At 45.6% G+C, this 19,538-nt stretch overlaps 1 protein-coding gene across 2 annotated transcripts in view; it reads right to left on the bottom strand.

The window, feature by feature from the left end:
- TMEM201 (transmembrane protein 201) overlaps positions 1-19,538 on the bottom strand; it is a 274,511-nt gene that overhangs the window by 192,520 nt on the left and 62,453 nt on the right. For both annotated transcript variants that reach the window (XM_086921392.1, XM_086921393.1), the window contains 2 exons: positions 13,897-14,073; positions 11,142-11,512 (listed from right to left, as the gene is read on the bottom strand). In XM_086921392.1, coding sequence (XP_086777518.1) covers positions 11,142-11,512; positions 13,897-14,073 — 548 coding nt within the window. The remainder of the gene's footprint in view (positions 1-11,141; positions 11,513-13,896; positions 14,074-19,538) is intronic.

The following is a 19,538-nucleotide window of genomic DNA, read 5'->3' on the forward strand; positions in this document are numbered from 1 at the left end:
TAATGGAATCTTGAAGTGCAAAGCCGCCCTTTCGAGGATATTATGGAATCCCCCAATGTCCTCCGGGGGCGAATCGGCTTGCGTTGGCACAGGAGATGCTGGACATGGAATGACGTAATCATCCCACTCGTCATGTGAGTCCTGGAGTTGCCCTTCCTCCTGCTGTTGTCCTCCTCATCATCTGAGGATGGTGGAGGATGTGAAGGAGCAGGATCCGGCTGATGCACTAGAGGTGGAGGCCGAGGTCTAGGCGGAGGAGAAACCACTGGAGGTGGTGGAGGTGTAGAGGGAAACCTTTGTTTATAGTCCGCAATTAAGAACTGCGGATCCGTGACTATGGATGCGAGTAGACACACCATTGGTTAAGGAGGAAGAGGAGGCTGGAATTTCTCCTGGTAATCCACTTGTTGGTCCTGTTCTTGCTCTTCATAATCTGAACTCTCGTGATATTTTACGTTCAGTTCAGATGGGCTAGTAGCTGTCTGGAACATAGAGCCCTCATCCGAGTCGTCGTCGTCCAGAAGATGCGCACTTTTCAAGGTAGGTGCCTGTGTCGTCGTCGAGCCAGTCAATGGGGTGGTCGTCTACGGAGGGACGGACGACTGATCCAGATGGCATAATCGACTATGTCGCCGTCGACGATTGCGACGTAGACGATGATTTCTTATTCGACGTCGATGCGCCTTAGTCGATGGAGCTTTCGTCGATGACGATGGTGTGGACTTCGTCGACGTGGAAGCGCTCGTCGACGATGGCGTCGACGATTTCTTGATTGTTATAATAGATGAAATGGACCTACCTGTTGACGAGGATGTTGTAGAAGTCTACGTGGATAATGAAGAGGACGCCACAGAAGTGGAGATGGTCGCTGTCGACGCTGTCACAGGCAGAGCTGGTGATGTTGTGAATGGTTTCTTGAAGGTGGAAGCAGAGTCCTGAGGAGAAACCTTCACAGGCAAGTCCTTAGAATGAACCTATGAAGACTTCAGCGTCTTCTTTTGAGGTGGCTCCGAAGATGGTCCTGGGGATGTCACTCTAGGTCTTTTAGGAGAGGAATGTGTACTCCTGATGGAACACTCACTCTCACCAGAAGAGACTGCCTGGTCTTTATCTTTCAGTCTCTGAAGCCATATCAACAGGCGCCCCTCTCTGTCCTTGAGGATCTTTGTTGAAAAAGTCCGACAGACTTTACAATCCTTAGAAGAGTGGTCAGGGTAGAGACAATAAAGGCAATCCTTATGCTTGTCATCTACATGAAGCCTCTTCTTTCCACAAGAGGCACAAGGTCTAAAAAGTTCTTTTTTAGGAGTATCAGCCATGGTAAACTGACAACCTCACACAAATACAGAAGTTCTGTGAGAAAAGTACTGGAAAATCCAGAGAAATAAGGAAAACTGAGCAGAGCTCAGTGGAGACTCCTTTAGCACGACGTGCGGTACAAAATCAGAGGGACTAGTGCTCCTTCCAGGAAGGTTCTAGAGGGTGGCGATAGCTGATTGGCCAAAGTTTGGTCCTTTTCACAAAAGGACATGGATATGTTACTAATGAGAGGCCTCTGGCCTATATCTATCTATCTATCTATATCTATATCTATATATCTATATATCTATATATCTATATATATATATATATGTGACATTACTTTATTTATGTACCGGGGACTCCCACCCCGACGACGGGGAATGATTCAGGCATGTGAATCTATGAAAGATACACAATACTGGATAAGTAGCATAACACCGAAGATGGTAACAGTACCATAGATTTGCAGCAAGGTCTACAACCGCAGTTACTGCATCTCGATCTTCATCCATGGGGTGACAGGGGTATCTACATATCCATTACATCACTAAAATAAAAGCACATCGCAAGGCTGTTTTCTATTATAAAAGAATAGAATCCCAATAGATTAGTAGAGGAGGATTTTCCACTGAAAGAGGGTCCCTGAATGCTGAGACTTCACCACGCAGCGGTCCGACATCTCGTGAGGGGTGTCCAGTTAGTGGCAAAGACGAGGCCCTTCTTTCTATCACATAAGGTATTGGGGTTGGATCGTCCCCTGGGGGGGTGGTGAGGAGCGGGGGCTGGGGGGGGGGGGGATTCTCGGCTCCACTCCTACACACACTCTAGGACCTTTAAGTGTACCTAGAGTCTAGGTACACTTAAAGTAAAGTTTGCATAGTAGGAGTACGCAAGATTACTGCCTTGTTTTATATGCCATTAAGGATAACGTGGTAACCCGGTGTCCCTCAGAACCTAGGTATTGATAATAAAGTCTACAGACTGTTCTGTTGGATAAACCAATTGCTTAGAACTTAATGATGATCATTTGCAGGAGCAAAGTCTAGTGAATTACTTTTTAGACATCCAGCAGAACACACCAACAAAACTACTCATTAGTTCATATGTAGTATTTACTCATTATTATAGGTCTGTCACATATTATGCAGTTGTCTGCCAGACGGGAAGGAGGAGAGCCCCGAGCCGCATCCCGAGAGTCCCGGTGAGTGGGGGCTCCAATGAGCACCTGGTCGTGCCTTACAGGGCACAGTGTTGGTACTGGAGTGGTCCCGGCGTTGTGGGGCCGCTCCTACTATGGGGGCATTTCATTCCCAGAGTCCTTGACAGGAGGGGCTCTTCGGGGCACATTGTCGGTGCCCGCGCTCCAACGAGGGGGCAAGTTTGATTAAATAGAGCCCTAGAGTTGGGCTCAAGGGGTGCCGCGGTGCCAAGGGTGATGCCACAGCAGCCCCACCAGACATTGGGCAGCTGAAACGTGATGGGCATTCTGTTGTGAAGTCCCTGAGTGAGACAGAGGAGGCACAGTGGCGCCAGGCCCCTTTACCTTCTTCCCAGCTGTGCCACACACATCAGCTGCAACGTTTTGTGCAGATTGGCCTGGAAGTCCCTGAGTGGGACAAGAGAGGGCACAGTGGTGCCAGGGCCTTTATTGGATTTCCAGCTGTACAGCACTTAGTGACAGCTGCATCGTTTAGGTCTGCGGAATGGCGCACTTTGGATTCTGCTGCATTGGCAGCCGCCCTGACATTTGGGACATAGGGCATTTAAGCCCCTTTTGAGAAGGCCAGTTGGCCAGGGGGACTGAGTTTGATAGGGCTCCAGGCCCTAATGTGAATTATGTGGTGCTAGGAAATGCGATTCATGTACTATGATAAACAAACTCTGTTTTAGGCCTCCAACGGTGGTTTATGTAGGAGGTTATTTGCATACTGTGGTTTATGCTAGTGAGATTATTCTCTACTGTGAGTTATGCCTCTAATGTGAGTTATGCTTAGGAGGTTAGGGTCTAATGCGTTTAGACTTATGAGATGATTGCATAATGTGTTTATTCTGGTGAGGTTGGCGCAGAATGTTACTCGGGCCTAAATGTGATACTGTGCATAATATGGTTTATGTTACAGGATGATGCGAAGTACAGTGTTTGCCAGTGATTACTGGCTGTGTTCTACGTTTATGATATGTCCTACATTTACTAAGTTCACTTTGTGATGGTTCTGACAGTGGTCCAGTTGGCCCCGTCTGGTGTACATAATCCCTTGTAGATATTACCTAGTTCCAGGTGGCACAATGTATATTATGTGATTACTATTCTAATGTGTTAGGAGAACACAAAGGCTATTTTTGATAAAACTTTGTGTGGAGTTTCTTTTGTGGTGTGCATGGTATGTTGTTGCTGTGCGCGTGCACAAACGCTTTACACATTGCCTCCGGGATAAGCCTGACTGCTCGTGCCAAGCTACCAAGGGGGCGAGCAGGGGTTATCTTTGGCGTGTAACTCACTTGCCCTGACTAGAGGGGTGGTCTCTGCCTGGCTTTGGCAGAAGCCTTAGCCAACCAAAACTCCCATTTCTAACAGGAAGGTTCTGAAACCGATAGAATGATCAGATCCGTGTCCAGCTTCACATGTCTAGCTCGTTGCGTTTGTCTAGGTGGAGGACATTTCCCGGTGGCTGGAGCAGGCAGCACCGTACTAGAGGGCAGGTCTCACCTTGGGTGGAGGTAACATATTCCATGTCAGGAAAGGATTTGCTGACAAGCCTCTAAGAGCATGCCACTTGAATCCTTGTGGCCAGAAGGCGCTCCAGTACTAGTTGGGCAAATAAAGATGAAAGCTGCGGCCTCCTTTAAATGACGTATTGGCTCTGCCCTGACTGACTGCTGTGGAGGAACAAAGTAGAGCGGGATCGCTTGTGGAGGTTACTCTGAGGAGCACCTCTGAGGCCTAGAAGTATCCGGGGAGTCGCATGACTCCGAGCGATGGAAACGGCAGGCTAACAGAGCATCATGTTTTGACTTCCGTTTTTTGTGTTTCTTTAACTTATCTGAAGCTGTGAATCTTGAGGTGGTGAAGTCTCAGTCCTGGGAGGGCAATTGCATCTTCAACCAGTTCTGGGATCACTACTGTGACTTCCTTTGGAGTTGGCAACAGCTAGTTCAGCTGCATTGTCCTGAATCCCCTTCCGGTTCATTTTTACACTACACAAACAAGACTGTTGTGCATGGCCATAGGCACCGCAAGCAGACTTTTTGAGTGTGTGACATGGACATCGGTCGTTAAACCCTGTAGTTTCAGGGTTCATAACTACACATTGCAAGAATTTTGGTGGAAAAATCACAAGTTTTCCTGTAGGAAAAGTTCAGTCAAGAGACCCGGTCTGCTTTAAAGGGGTGCTGAAAGAAAAGAGCTCAAGTCAGCATGCAGAGGTGGCGGTCTTATGGTAGCCCAGACGTCATATCACAAAATGATGAACCAGATGCTGAGCCCCACAACACCACCTGTCGACGCACGAATGAATTGCTCTAAAGTTTCCGGATCCAGTCTGGTGCCTGGGGAAAACAAACAGGGTGCAGAATCTGTAGTTAGAATTTTCTATCAGAAACAAAGTGGTCATTCCATTGAAGGACCCCAAAAGTCATTTAGCCTTTCTAAGGAGGATGTGAAAAATGTGCTCAATTGTTTTCCCAGGCATTATTAACAAGCATTTGCAATGCAATGGTCTCGGCATCATTAAAGGTAGAGCTATTGGCATTGCTCATGACATTTCTTTTTTTTTCTTTAAATCATAACTAAATGGCATTGTCATTTACATTGCCAATACACAGCACTCTGCACTCAACAGCACACACCACTCTGCACCTGCACTCACTACTCTGCACTCACTACTCTGCACTCACTACTCTGCACTCACTACTCACTGAGGTTGCTCCGCTCAGAGGGACAACACCTCGCGATTATCCCCCGCACCAGACTGGCCAGAGTAGGCGGCCGATCCTTTAGCTTCCTACCTGCCAAGCTATGGAATAGCCTTCCCGAAGCTATCCGCGGTATACAGGACCTTTTAGCCTTCAGAAAGGCTGTCAAAACTCATCTCTTCCAATAATTCTTTCTTCTCTATGCACCTCCAACTCTCTGCAATCTGTCTGCTTGCAGCGCCGGGACGCCCCTTGGCTGGGGCAGCCGCGCGCTATACAAATCACTATAACATTAACATTAACTCTGCACTCACTACTCTGCACTCACTACTCTGCACTCACTACTCTGCACTCACTACTCTGCACACACTACTCTGCACACACTACTCTGCACACACTACTCTGCACACACTACTCTGCACACACTACTCTGCACACACTACTCTGCACACACTACTCTGCACACACTACTCTGCACACACTACTCTGCACACACTACTCTGCACACACTACTCTGCACACACTACTCTGCACACACTACTCTGCACACACTACTCTGCACACACTACTCTGCACACACTACTCTGCACACACTACTCTGCACACACTACTCTGCACTCATTCCTCTGCACTCATTCCTCTGCACTCATTCCTCTGCACTCATTCCTCTGCACTCATTCCTCTGCACTCATTCCTCTGCACTCATTCCTCTGCACTCATTCCTCTGCACTCATTCCTCTGCACTCATTCCTCTGCACTCATTCCTCTGCACTCATTCCTCTGCACTCATTCCTCTGCACTCATTCCTCTGCACTCATTCCTCTGCACTCATTCCTCTGCACTCATTCCTCTGCACTCATTCCTCTGCACTCATTCCTCTGCACTCATTCCTCTGCACTCATTCCTCTGCACTCATTCCTCTGCACTCATTCCTCTGCACTCATTCCTCTGCACTCATTCCTCTGCACTCATTCCTCTGCACTCATTCCTCTGCACTCATTCCTCTGCACTCATTCCTCTGCACTCATTCCTCTGCACTCATTCCTCTGCACTCATTCCTCTGCACTCATTCCTCTGCACTCATTCCTCTGCACTCATTCCTCTGCACTCATTCCTCTGCACTCATTCCTCTGCACTCACTACTCACTACTCATTCCTCTGCACTCACTACTCACTACTCATTCCTCTGCACTCACTACTCATTCCTCTGCACTCACTACTCATTCCTCTGCACTCACTACTCATTCCTCTGCACTCACTACTCATTCCTCTGCACTCACTACTCATTCCTCTGCACTCACTACTCATTCCTCTGCACTCACTACTCATTCCTCTGCACTCACTACTCATTCCTCTGCACTCACTACTCATTCCTCTGCACTCACTACTCATTCCTCTGCACTCACTACTCATTCCTCTGCACTCACTACTCATTCCTCTGCACTCACTACTCATTCCTCTGCACTCACTACTCATTCCTCTGCACTCACTACTCATTCCTCTGCACTCACTACTCATTCCTCTGCACTCACTACTCATTCCTCTGCACTCACTACTCATTCCTCTGCACTCACTACTCATTCCTCTGCACTCACTACTCATTCCTCTGCACTCACTACTCATTCCTCTGCACTCACTACTCATTCCTCTGCACTCACTACTCATTCCTCTGCACTCACTACTCATTCCTCTGCACTCACTACTCATTCCTCTGCACTCACTACTCATTCCTCTGCACTCACTACTCTGCACTCACTACTCTGCACTCACTACTCTGCACTCACTACTCATTCCTCTGCACTCACTACTCTGCACTCACTACTCATTCCTCTGCACTCACTACTCTGCACTCACTACTCATTCCTCTGCACTCACTACTCTGCACTCACTACTCATTCCTCTGCACTCACTACTCTGCACACACTACTCATTCCTCTGCACTCACTACTCATTCCTCTGCACTCACTACTCATTCCTCTGCACTCACTACTCATTCCTCTGCACTCACTACTCATTCCTCTGCACTCACTACTCATTCCTCTGCACTCACTACTCATTCCTCTGCACTCACTACTCATTCCTCTGCACTCACTACTCATTCCTCTGCACTCACTACTCATTCCTCTGCACTCACTACTCATTCCTCTGCACTCACTACTCATTCCTCTGCACTCACTACTCATTCCTCTGCACTCACTACTCATTCCTCTGCACTCACTACTCATTCCTCTGCACTCACTACTCATTCCTCTGCACTCACTACTCATTCCTCTGCACTCACTACTCATTCCTCTGCACTCACTACTCATTCCTCTGCACTCACTACTCTGCACTCACTACTCTGCACTCACTACTCTGCACTCACTACTCTGCACTCACTACTCTGCACTCACTACTCTGCACTCACTACTCTGCACTCACTACTCTGCACTCACTACTCTGCACTCACTACTCTGCACTCACTACTCTGCACTCACTACTCTGCACTCACTACTCTGCACTCACTACTCTGCACTCACTACTCTGCACTCACTACTCTGCACTCACTACTCTGCACTCACTACTCTGCACTCACTACTCTGCACTCACTACTCTGCACTCACTACTCTGCACTCATTCCTCTGCACTCACTACTCATTCCTCTGCACTCACTACTCATTCCTCTGCACTCACTACTCATTCCTCTGCACTCACTACTCATTCCTCTGCACTCACTACTCATTCCTCTGCACTCACTACTCATTCCTCTGCACTCACTACTCATTCCTCTGCACTCACTACTCATTCCTCTGCACTCACTACTCATTCCTCTGCACTCACTACTCATTCCTCTGCACTCACTACTCATTCCTCTGCACTCACTACTCATTCCTCTGCACTCACTACTCATTCCTCTGCACTCACTACTCACTACTCTGCACTCATTCCTCTGCACTCATTCCTCTGCACTCATTCCTCTGCACTCATTCCTCTGCACTCATTCCTCTGCACTCATTCCTCTGCACTCATTCCTCTGCACTCATTCCTCTGCACTCACTACTCATTCCTCTGCACTCACTACTCATTCCTCTGCACTCACTACTCATTCCTCTGCACTCACTACTCATTCCTCTGCACTCACTACTCATTCCTCTGCACTCACTACTCATTCCTCTGCACTCACTACTCATTCCTCTGCACTCACTACTCATTCCTCTGCACTCACTACTCATTCCTCTGCACTCACTACTCATTCCTCTGCACTCACTACTCATTCCTCTGCACTCACTACTCATTCCTCTGCACTCATTCCTCTGCACTCATTCCTCTGCACTCATTCCTCTGCACTCATTCCTCTGCACTCACTACTCACTACTCTGCACTCACTACTCACTACTCTGCACTCACTACTCACTACTCTGCACTCACTACTCTGCACTCACTACTCTGCACTCACTACTCTGCACTCACTACTCTGCACTCACTACTCTGCACTCACTACTCTGCACTCACTACTCTGCACTCACTACTCTGCACTCACTACTCTGCACTCACTACTCTGCACTCACTACTCTGCACTCACTACTCTGCACTCACCACTCACTACTCTGCACTCACCACTCACTACTCTGCACTCACTACTCTGCACTCACTACTCTGCACTCACTACTCTGCACTCACTACTCTGCACTCACTACTCTGCACTCACTACTCACTACTCTGCACTCACTACTCACTACTCTGCACTCACTACTCACTACTCTGCACTCACTACTCACTACTCTGCACTCACTACTCACTACTCTGCACTCACTACTCACTACTCTGCACTCACTACTCACTACTCTGCACTCACTACTCTGCATTCTCCCTTCCGTAGTGTAAATGCCCTTCACGGCCGGATGCAGTATGTAGGTACTCTCATATATTTCTTGGCACCTACGATGTAAGACTGTGTGTTGGATCTAGGAGGACATATATAGCACAGTTTTGTTTCACTCATTGCACTAGCACTGTGCTTTTATCCTCTCTTCTCCGTTTGATTAAACACATAAGCCAGCATGTAAACATTTGTATTAATGCTTCGCACGGACTGCATCCACAGGTAAACACTTGCTTTTCATTTTTTGGCTTTCATGCACATGTTATTTTTCAGGGTTTTTTCGGTACGTTATTATTTCACACATCTGATTTAAGCTTTTCGATTTTTAGTGCCCATCACAGCTTTAGCATTCATGTTTAACTTCTTTTTATTCGTTCTGTCCACATTATTTTTACTTCCTTGAAGCATGGCACTGTATGAGCAAGTGCGTGCATGGGCGCTGGTGTGTGTCTGTGTGAAAGCACGACAGCAGCTGCCCACAGCGAGCGCGATCGCGTTTCAAATCGCCCTCCAAGGCGATGCGCGCGGCCAGGAGTGTCTCCTGGGAAGCACACTCGCTAACAATAAGTTCTCGGCGACAACGCGCTTCCGCGCGTTTAGCCGAGACCTAAAAATGGTGAGGGAGGGCTTGGAACTCAATATGACGCACCTGGCATGTGCCACAGTAGCTTATCAAAGGTGTGGCAGTGGGGAGGGAAACAGACAGACAGAGCACCAAATTTAGGCTCGTCCTCGAATGAGTAACTTACAAAATGAGAGCTCTATATGAACAGGTGAACAACCCTGTTAGGAATATTTGGCTCAACTGCAAAATGCTCTCTAGGTGGAAAAGGTTGCTCCTGAAGTCAGTCTTAAAACTGCATACCTGGACGTTGATTGGGAATGAAGGTGATGGCCTGCCTCAAAGGACGTAGAAGCACATCAGACTGAGTTCTATTAACTACAAAGATGGAGGAATGAGGTTTCCAGGCTTAGTGCTGGTGTAGGAGCAGAGCTAAATAGATTTCTTTTTTCCTCTCTTAGGGCCACACTTAACCCTAAGGTAAGTTCCTCCTTGTCCTCTAGTCTCGTCTGTTGAAAGACGGGAAATTTTAAACTTCAGTGTAAGAACGGAAGACAAACCACTGAGGAGACATTTAGCTAATAGACACAACCTAGTGATTAGGGATGGACTTCCCTTAAAAATAGAAAGCACACTTGGTAGCTGGAATAAAAATCTAATGAGATAATTAGAAATGCTTACATGCTAGGTACTGTAGTGTATTCTCAGTGTGACTCAGGCATTTTTAAAACTGGATCAGATTCAACATGCTTACATTTTAAAAAGGAAGCCTTTATGTACCATTACTTGCTTCTTTTTCGGGGGGACAAATAAAAAAAAAAACGTAAAAAACTAAAAAATCACCTTTCCAGCCAAAAGCATACTGCAGTGTGTGAATCTAATTGAAAGTGGATGTCCATGCCAGATATGTCAATTTTTATCATTGTGATCATATGATGGCTAATATTTTCGTCCCGATATTCAGATTGTACATCAACAATTCTGTGAAACAATAAAACATTTTTTTTTTAAACTAGAACAGAACCTAGGAAAGAATTGTGATAGGAAATTTGCCCTTTTCTGCCATAAAAAGTCTCATCACAATTTTGGCAGGTGATTCCAGTGGCCTGGCTACTGCCCCAAAAGAAACCAGCCCTGTGCCATGGGCAACAAAATTTAGGCTAAGGAAATGCACCACATTGAGACATTAAAACTACCAGTCAACATCAGCATATTTTTCCTATAGTCCCGAAAGTAAATTTGCTTAAAAAGAGAATGAAAATGGTGTAGCTTTCATAGATTTGGGGTAAAGTTGTTTTTGGAAAATTGTATGTTTGTGCGTGCAATTTGATTAGTGTTATTGTAAGGGGGCTTTTTTAATATGGGTTTGATGAATAGAGTGAAATGTGGTTGAGACAACCTATTAAGTGTTTATTAGACATTACACACTGGCAATCTTGGTAAAACAGCTCCTGCAGTCTTCCCTTCAGATTTCCAACACACTGAAAATATATGGCCACTCACCTTATTCGCCCAGCCAATCCCATTGCCAGGAGGCAGGCAAGGAGTCCGAAGCATGTAACACCCAGCTGATTGCACTGTCCGTAGCTCCAAGCATTCCTCAGGTACTCAACAGCATGCTCAGGAACAAACTGAAGCAGGTCTTGCCAGCAAGATGCCTTCTGTGATGTGTCATTGACCGGGATCTCTATTTTGGAGTCATTGCCTGCTTGCACTGATGAGGAGGAAGGAGTTGGACTGGAAGTCCATGATAGGAAAGGGTCAACTGAGCCACAGAATGCCAAAGTCACCAGAAATGCACAGACCAGAAAGGAGAGGATTCGCAAGAGCACCACATGGCCAGGAGTTGTTCCAGAGTAAGAAGCACTAAAGCTCTGCAGATATATTTGTTTTTGGGGGTAAGGAGGGAAGAAAAAAAAAAAAAAAAAAAAAGAAGAAGATTATAACACTATATACCCGGTTCAAAAACACACAAACTGTTAGTCATGCAGTGTTTCCCTGTAAAAGACCTTCACAATGCACCCTAAAGAAAAGTCACTAAAAAAGAACATTATAACACTATATACCCGGTTCAAAAACACACAAACTGTTAGTCATGCAGTGTTTCCCTGTAAAAGACCTTCCCAATGCACCCTAAAGAAAAGTCACTCTTGAATAATTTTATTTTTTGTTGCTTTTACTAGGCAATATTGCTCTGATTTGTATTTAAAATGTCATAGTTCACATTCTACTGCATGTAAACATTCTATTTCATGTAGGACAGCCTCTCCCTGAATTTCCTCTGCAAAGTTGGTATGGCTGGGGAGAAGTTGGACACACAAATATTAAATTAACCCATGTCAAGTGAGATAGCTGCAGTAAATTCTAGCTCTTTAACCAATAGCATATAGACATGCAGAGGCTTTAAGTCCACTATTCTAACTGGAAAAAAGCAATACTACAAGTCGGAGGAGGCAAAGTACTACTGGCTACATGGCGTGGACGGGTTGATGGTGTCAGACACAGGGCACCCTGGCAGCATTGCAGACACCAGGCAGTATCACCCGAGAAAGACAGGCTTAGTCTCATGTCTGCATTACCTAGGGTAGGTTGGCACGTCTGAAAAAATGTCACATGCAACAACTCCCCTGACTGACTGGGTCAATATCAATTCAACCCTATGACTCGAAGCTTAGTAGTTCCAGACACAGTCACTCACACCGGGATCAAATCTGAAAAGCCAACCGAGCTGGGGTAGAATCACGAAAAGGGTAATCATACCCTAGCCACCCTCATCAATAGTACAGATTGCGAGAAAAAAAAAAAAGAATGCATCACAATGTAAATTAAGTATGCAATGGTTTTGGCAATGAAATAAACAGTATATAAGATATATATTAATCTCCAAACCATGCCCTTTCAGGCTTAGAGTACCGTTAAATTATGCAACAAATTAGGGAACCATGAGTTGTCAACTTTCAGGTGGAGAGCAGTTTTTTTATGTGGAGCACTTTACAACAATACCAACACTCTAAATCTGCTCACCTGAAGGGTATGTTTTTCTAGCAGGGGTTTTAAGCATAGGATTAGCACAGTGCCATCAATGCAGAGTTGGAAAAGAGAACGTTTTCCAATTTTTCAGCAAAGTCTTTAAGTACAAGAGCTAGTGCTATCCACGCAGAGCTGAAAAATGACAAAAGCCTTGTGCCATTCCAGACACAGTATAACTGGTTTGGCTTTGTATAATATTCAAACCAAGCGGGAATTCATGAAAGTAGCTCCTGACAGAGGTTTTATTCATATTAAAGATCAGAGAAACAAAGCTTTTGTACAGACGCAAGGGAGTAGCCAGAATTAGAACAATGTCCTTTCCGACTTAGAGGTCCATTATAGGCATTAAAAAAGTCAAAGGCCTTTGTCATTTACTATGTCATGAGTGATTTAATGTGCAGGTTCATAAGCATAGCATGAATTTGGCCCAAATTAGTTAAACTATAACTAGCAAATTTCAGTGTTTTCAGTTTATAAAAAAAGTTAAAATACTATTACCATAACCAATGCCACGTAAACGCTTTGTTTTCATCAGTGAATGAGGTTTGGTTTGTCCCTTCTTTTTTATTTTAACCTAAACTAAGACCTTATACCAATACCAGACTACAACATCACTGTAATCTTTGAGCATGCGTAATCGCACATTAAGTCTGAAGTTAACAACAGAGTATCAATAGCACAAAAAGTGGGCTTTCCATAAGCTGATTTTCAGAGGACAAGATCATTTCATACAATATTTTGGTTCTATACAAGGTTTCAGACTAGTTCAGAGTCGAAATATTACCAGGTTGGAAGAATGTGGCATTGCGGTAACTGCTTAACAACCTTTTCAGGTAAAGCACTATATAAAGGTGTCAATAAATGTCACTTTAATTAAAACATTTCGTATGTAGGCATCTACAAATCTAGCATGGACTCACCGACCCTTGACCTACACTGGAATCCTAGTTTGCACCTGCAATGCTGGACCTCTATATTAGAGAAACGTTAGTTGTGTTTGTAGACCCCCTAGAATTTACATTTCTACATCTGCATGCAGTAGAAACAGTTCTCAAATCTCAACTTAGCAATGCTTGGCCATCGACAAGAATGCCAAGAGTAGTACCAAATAGGATGGCACAATATATCCTATAATTAATTGGACCAGAGACCATGAAATCAGTTTCACATTGGCCAAAAGTCCTCAAAACCACATTATTTAGCTCAGAATGGAACGGTTTAGACATACTTTCACATAGGTCTTGTCAGCATCACGACGCTTCAGCTGATAGTTTAGCAGATGGGCCCGCAGCTGCCTGTTCTGATGCTTAATGTAATATTCCACAGCAGCCTGGCAACACCGGCACAGCTTGTATGTCTGCTCCAGGTGGTGTTTATACACTTCTATCTCCTCATCATAATGGTCCTATCACAGAGATAAGAAAGCACATGTTAGCCGTTTTTTTTTTAAAAAGCACAAAAGATTAAAAAATATCAGGTAAGAAAAGAAAGCAGTTAAGCAGACAGGAGTGCTTAGAATTTGGGTGCAGCTGCTACAGAAATGATCGGCGTTTCTACCTCTCCATATCTGGTGGAGGGGGGGGGGGAGAAAAGTTGCTAGTTCATGAGAGATTAAGCAGCACCTCGAAGGTTTCTCCTACCCAGAAAAGTCCCTTACCTGGAACCCTGGGTTACCAGTACCCCATATCCTGCAGACATCAAATGCTCAGTAAGTAAAACTTACCCTCATGAGTATACACTTGCTCAAACGAAATGGGAGTAGTTTTGTAGCCTGAGGAATTTTGTGGGTTCACATGCTGTGCACTTATATCACCATTTAGTGTTTGGGCCTGGAATAGTCTGTTTCTTCGACAACCATTTGGTGGCATATCTGACCTTCCGTAAGACATCAGACGTGTGTCCTGGAAGTGCCAGTGTGTCTCCGCCATCTTCCGATTGTTTTTTTAGGTCTCACCTACGCAGCACGCATGCGCTGCATAGGAGACCTTTAGCAGTCATACAGTTCTTTTTCCAAGCACATACTCGTGCTTGTGGCGGCATACAGCTTGCGGGAGTGCGCAGCGGCATGCCACAAGCACGAGTGTGCGCTTCGAAAAAGAGCAGACTGTGCGCGCACACACGCATCCAGCCAATGCTGGTCATCCCCTTAGAGCGGTGCTCCTTTACTTTTGGCAGCAACAATGCTTGTTATCCCATTGGAGCAGTGCTCCTTTACTTTTGGAAACAATGTGAGTACTTTAGTGAGAGGTTTCTATTACTTTCCAACTCTGTATGACAAACTCTGTTCTCTAATTGTGTTCTAACTTTATCCGAATGTCGCCTTTTCACGCTCCTTCCATTGCATAACCATTTTGAGAACCTTTTAACTCTTTCCTCACCAGCATTTCAGTTTTTTATAGAGCGAACTCGACCCGAAGGTATTGAGGCGCTTTACATGACCCTCAGTTACATTACACTAGGACAGATTCATGTTTTTGTAGACATGGGGAGATTACGTGATGATTACGCGTTTTACCCAGAATCACAACATAAGAGTCGACACAGAGATTCGAACCGGGTTCCCCAGCTCCAAAACCGTCAACTCAAGCGGTTACGCCACATCTGTGTAAGAATGAAAGTTAGCTGCAAGCTGGTAAACATTATGAGAGGCATTACCCTCATCCTTAGAATGGGAATGTGGGTGAACCGGCATTTCCCGGGTGCAGGCGCATGAAGTGCAGTATTGAAGTGTTTCGTACAAAAAATTAATATATTATATAAAGAACATTGTACCTTACAGACATCTTAAACCATCAGCCTCGAGACCGCTCTCCAACAATTGCTTCCCCTGCAGCCGTGTTTGAATGGATATCAAAGTTTCAGTTTCGTTTCATCATTCACTCCTCACCAGATCACATGGTTAAGGCACTCCATAAGCGAGATAGAAACTGATGCCTGCTTACTGGCAGGCTTAATAACCACTAGTACCCAGTTCAACATCGATCTCACGGGTCCTGATAAAAACAACTAATCTTCCTGAAAGTGATCTATTGGGTCATCTCGGAAAACACATGAAAAGTGAAGTACTCTAAACAGCAAACTAATTTAAGGAGACATGTACACACCATCTAGGGTGACCACCTGTTTGTATTTTTCACGGACTATCCTGAATTTGTGTACCTTGTCCGTGAGCACATGAGTGGTCTGTTACGTATGCCCAGGGCCACTGGCATTATGCGGCAGGATAGGGCCAAATTATGCGGCAGGAGTGAGTAAATCGCGCTGCAATAAAAGGCAAATTATGCGGCACATTTTGTAACAGTATTCATTATTTCCACATTTTTTTACTTGGTAACTGTCTGGGCATTGGCTGCACCTCATTAGTACCAGTTTAACACCCAAATATATCAATAAGCAATAGAAAAATAACCGTTCAGCTTTGCAAAGAGCCTTCTACTGAGCAGCAACACTTGCTGCTACATTTTTAGTAACTTTTGGACCGTTTACGCCAAAAATAAAATGTCTTCATTGTTAAAAATCTGAAGATTATGTGGCACATGATGGATTATGTGGCAAATGCGGCAAATCTACAATTATACAAAAATGTGTTCCTCGAATTTGACTTTACCTTGAAAAAACAAAGACAAGAGGCGTTTAGTAAAACAGGAACAGTTGGCTTAATCAAACACTACCGCCGGGAGTGCAGCATACAGAAACGAGTCTGAGGCCTACCTCAAAGTACAATCCTTTTGAATGTCTTTTTATATATTATTTGAAGCATCATAAAACAATTCATAAATCCTGTGGAATGTGTGTCTTGTCATAAAGCCATAAAATACTCTCACCTGATGACAAAAGCAGGTTGGTCTCAACCTTGCTTGGACACAATAAGGGCAGTGGGTAACGTGTCCAAATGTCCGGCATGGGGAGCGCATGATCACTGCATGTGTAGTGTGTGCTGTGTCCTGACTGGCTGAGTGTTCTTAACTTCATGTTGCTTCTAACTTTATGGGGTTTTGGGAACGTGCACCCCTCCGGCCATGTGCATTTTATTGAAGCCAATCTCCCAGGACCACTGTGGTGTTGCTGCCTATCTGTGGGACTAATCTGTTTTTTTTCCTGTTTGCGCATTTGTCCTGCTGGTTACATGCCACACCATCTGTGATCTGCCAATCACTAGCCTCAGGCCTAGGGCGCAGGACCTGCCTGACCATGTATTTCTGACTTGAGGTTGATGGAAAGGTCATATCAAGGGATTTCGACAACAGGGATTAGATTTTGTTTTTCTACATACACATATCATTGCATACATCAACATCAATATTAACATTCCCCCTTCTAAGTATGCACAGGCAAGACGATACGGGGAGGGGGACAGGGCCGGAAAGACGTTTGCAGGGCTGCTCCGAGCTCTGAGAGGAGCGGACTGTATCACGGACCTACAGTCGGACGGGGCGAAATGGCTAGGAGGCCACAGGACATTCTAGCACTTATGACACAATATTATCAGAGGCTGTACACATCTCGCACAGATCCGAAAACGGTCTAAATGACCGACTATCTAGATACGGTGGCTCTGGCGTGGTTTAATAATAGAGCTTGTGAATATATGGAAATGCCACTAACGGTGGACAATGTAAGACAAGTCATCAATAGCATGCCTTCCAAGAAAGCCCCAGGAGCAGATGGTCTGACAGCAGCCTTTTACTAAGAATACGTGGATATCCTAGCCCCCAGACTACTAGATGTGTATCGGGAGGCAATGGAAACTGGCATACTCCCCTCCACCTTGAGAGAGGCTACGATAGTGGCTTTAAGCCAGATAAAGACCTAACCTTGCCAGACTCATACAGACCGCTGTCATTAATTAACCTTGTTGCTAAGTTCTACGGTAAACTCCTGGCTAATAGGCTGCAGCCGATGCTGTGGCAAATAGTACTCCCAGATCAATCCAGGTTCATCCCGGGCCGGTCAACCACCCATAATCTACGTACACTATTCGGTCTCTTACATTACCTGCCCCTCATGTACAGGCCGTGGCTGCGTTGCTAGATGCCACGAAGGCCTTCGACTCCCTGGAGTGGAAGTTTCTTTTTCTTCTCTAGACAAACCCAGTGGCGAGGGTTAGAATTAATGGGCAGGTGTCAGAGCCATTTCACATCACGCGTGGTACCCCGGCAGGGTTGTCCCCATCGCTGTTGCTTTTTGCTATCACGACTGAACCACTGGAGGCTAGACTCTGCCAACACCACACATACCGGAGAATAGGCTTCACAACCAAGGGGATACTGATTTCAATGTACGCTAATGACATGACGGTTTATGTGACTAATCATCCAGACAATCTCCACACAGTAGTGCGGGCGCTAATTAGATACGGCGGCCTGACGGGTATACAAATCAACTGGGCTAAATCCACACTCCTGGCACTAACCAACAAAACTGTTCCTTTCGATACGGAGTACCCCATACAATGGGTGGGAAGTGAAACCCGGTATCTAGGCATTTAGATATGTAGGAATTATGGTCGGCAAATTATGGGAGAGTTAGTGACTGGGTAGAAACAAAAGTTTGCAGATGGAAACATTTACCCCTTTCCTTACGAGGACGTATAGCAATAATAAAAATGGTACTGTTGCCGAAGCGCTTATATTTGTTTGTAAATATTCCAATGCCACTTACCGCTCACTTTTTTCGGAGCTTGCGGTCGGCCATATTGGAATTGGTGTGGGCAGACAGACAGCCACATGTCGCATGACGTCTCCTGACTTTGCCTTTTAGCCAAGGGCGGTTGGGAGCCCCAGACTGAGCTATACGCATATAGTGCTGCACAGGCACAGTATCTGCTCTTCTAGCACCACTGACTCCATATCAGCCACATGTTGCGATAGAAATAGATAGGGTTGCCTGACTCCCTTAAATGCAGAAGTATACCACCCTTACAAGCGTCCCCATCAGGAGATAGTTACGGTCGAAGCGACGCGATGGGCATTGCGGGGTATTGTTAGGAGAGCGGGCGTGCAAGAGTTATATGCCCCATCTATGCCTTTAGGGGGCAATCTACTACTGACACCCCTTATGGACAAGGCGACTGCACAAAGGGCGAAGGCACATGACATTGTTAAAGGGGGTGACTTATATCCGGAGGCCACGTTCTTATTGTTACAGCAGATGTGTGAACAGCAAACACCTTCAGCTTTAGACACATTGCTATACTATCAACTTAGGGCGTCCTGTAAAGCGATATATATGGAATTTCCAAAGGAACCGACAGCCAGATGAGTGTCTTTGTCGGCATGGAACTCACGTAAGTTGCCTGGCATTGGAGAATGTCCTGGCCAACCCCTCTCCCCGTAAATTGATAAACGCGTATATATAATATTACGCTAATCAGTTCCCCTGTGGGGTCGTACACATCCAAAACAGACTGGGAGCGGGATCTCGATCTTCAAATAACTGACAAACAATGGGAATATTGCTGTATACAATTGGAACACCTCTCGCCAAACTATAGGTTAAGGTTGATACATTTTAATTTCATAGGTTGCTGAAGCCAGACACCGCCATATTGATGCGGGTCTTGGTGCCTGGAACTTGATGTTACGCCGGCCTACTTAAAGCTCCACCCTTCTCAACGCGCAGCGGTGACGCGCAGGGTGGCGCCTTCACTGTGCCAGAGTCGTGCCAGAGTCCTGCCCGTCTGCGCCCGTCAGCGTACCGGCAGCGGACGGGGCAGGACGGCCGGCTGGCTTTTATTTCTGATAGGTGCATTACTTTTACCTACTCTGATCATGTCGCTTTCCTACACATCAGAGACCCTTTTAAAACTTCGTCCTCTTGTTGGTCGCTGTCATCACGTTTTCCCCGGTAGTCGTGCCCTAAGGAAAGGCT

This window comes from Lissotriton vulgaris, chromosome 5, assembly GCF_964263255.1.
Source record: "Lissotriton vulgaris chromosome 5, aLisVul1.2, whole genome shotgun sequence".
NCBI lineage: Eukaryota > Metazoa > Chordata > Amphibia > Caudata > Salamandridae > Lissotriton > Lissotriton vulgaris.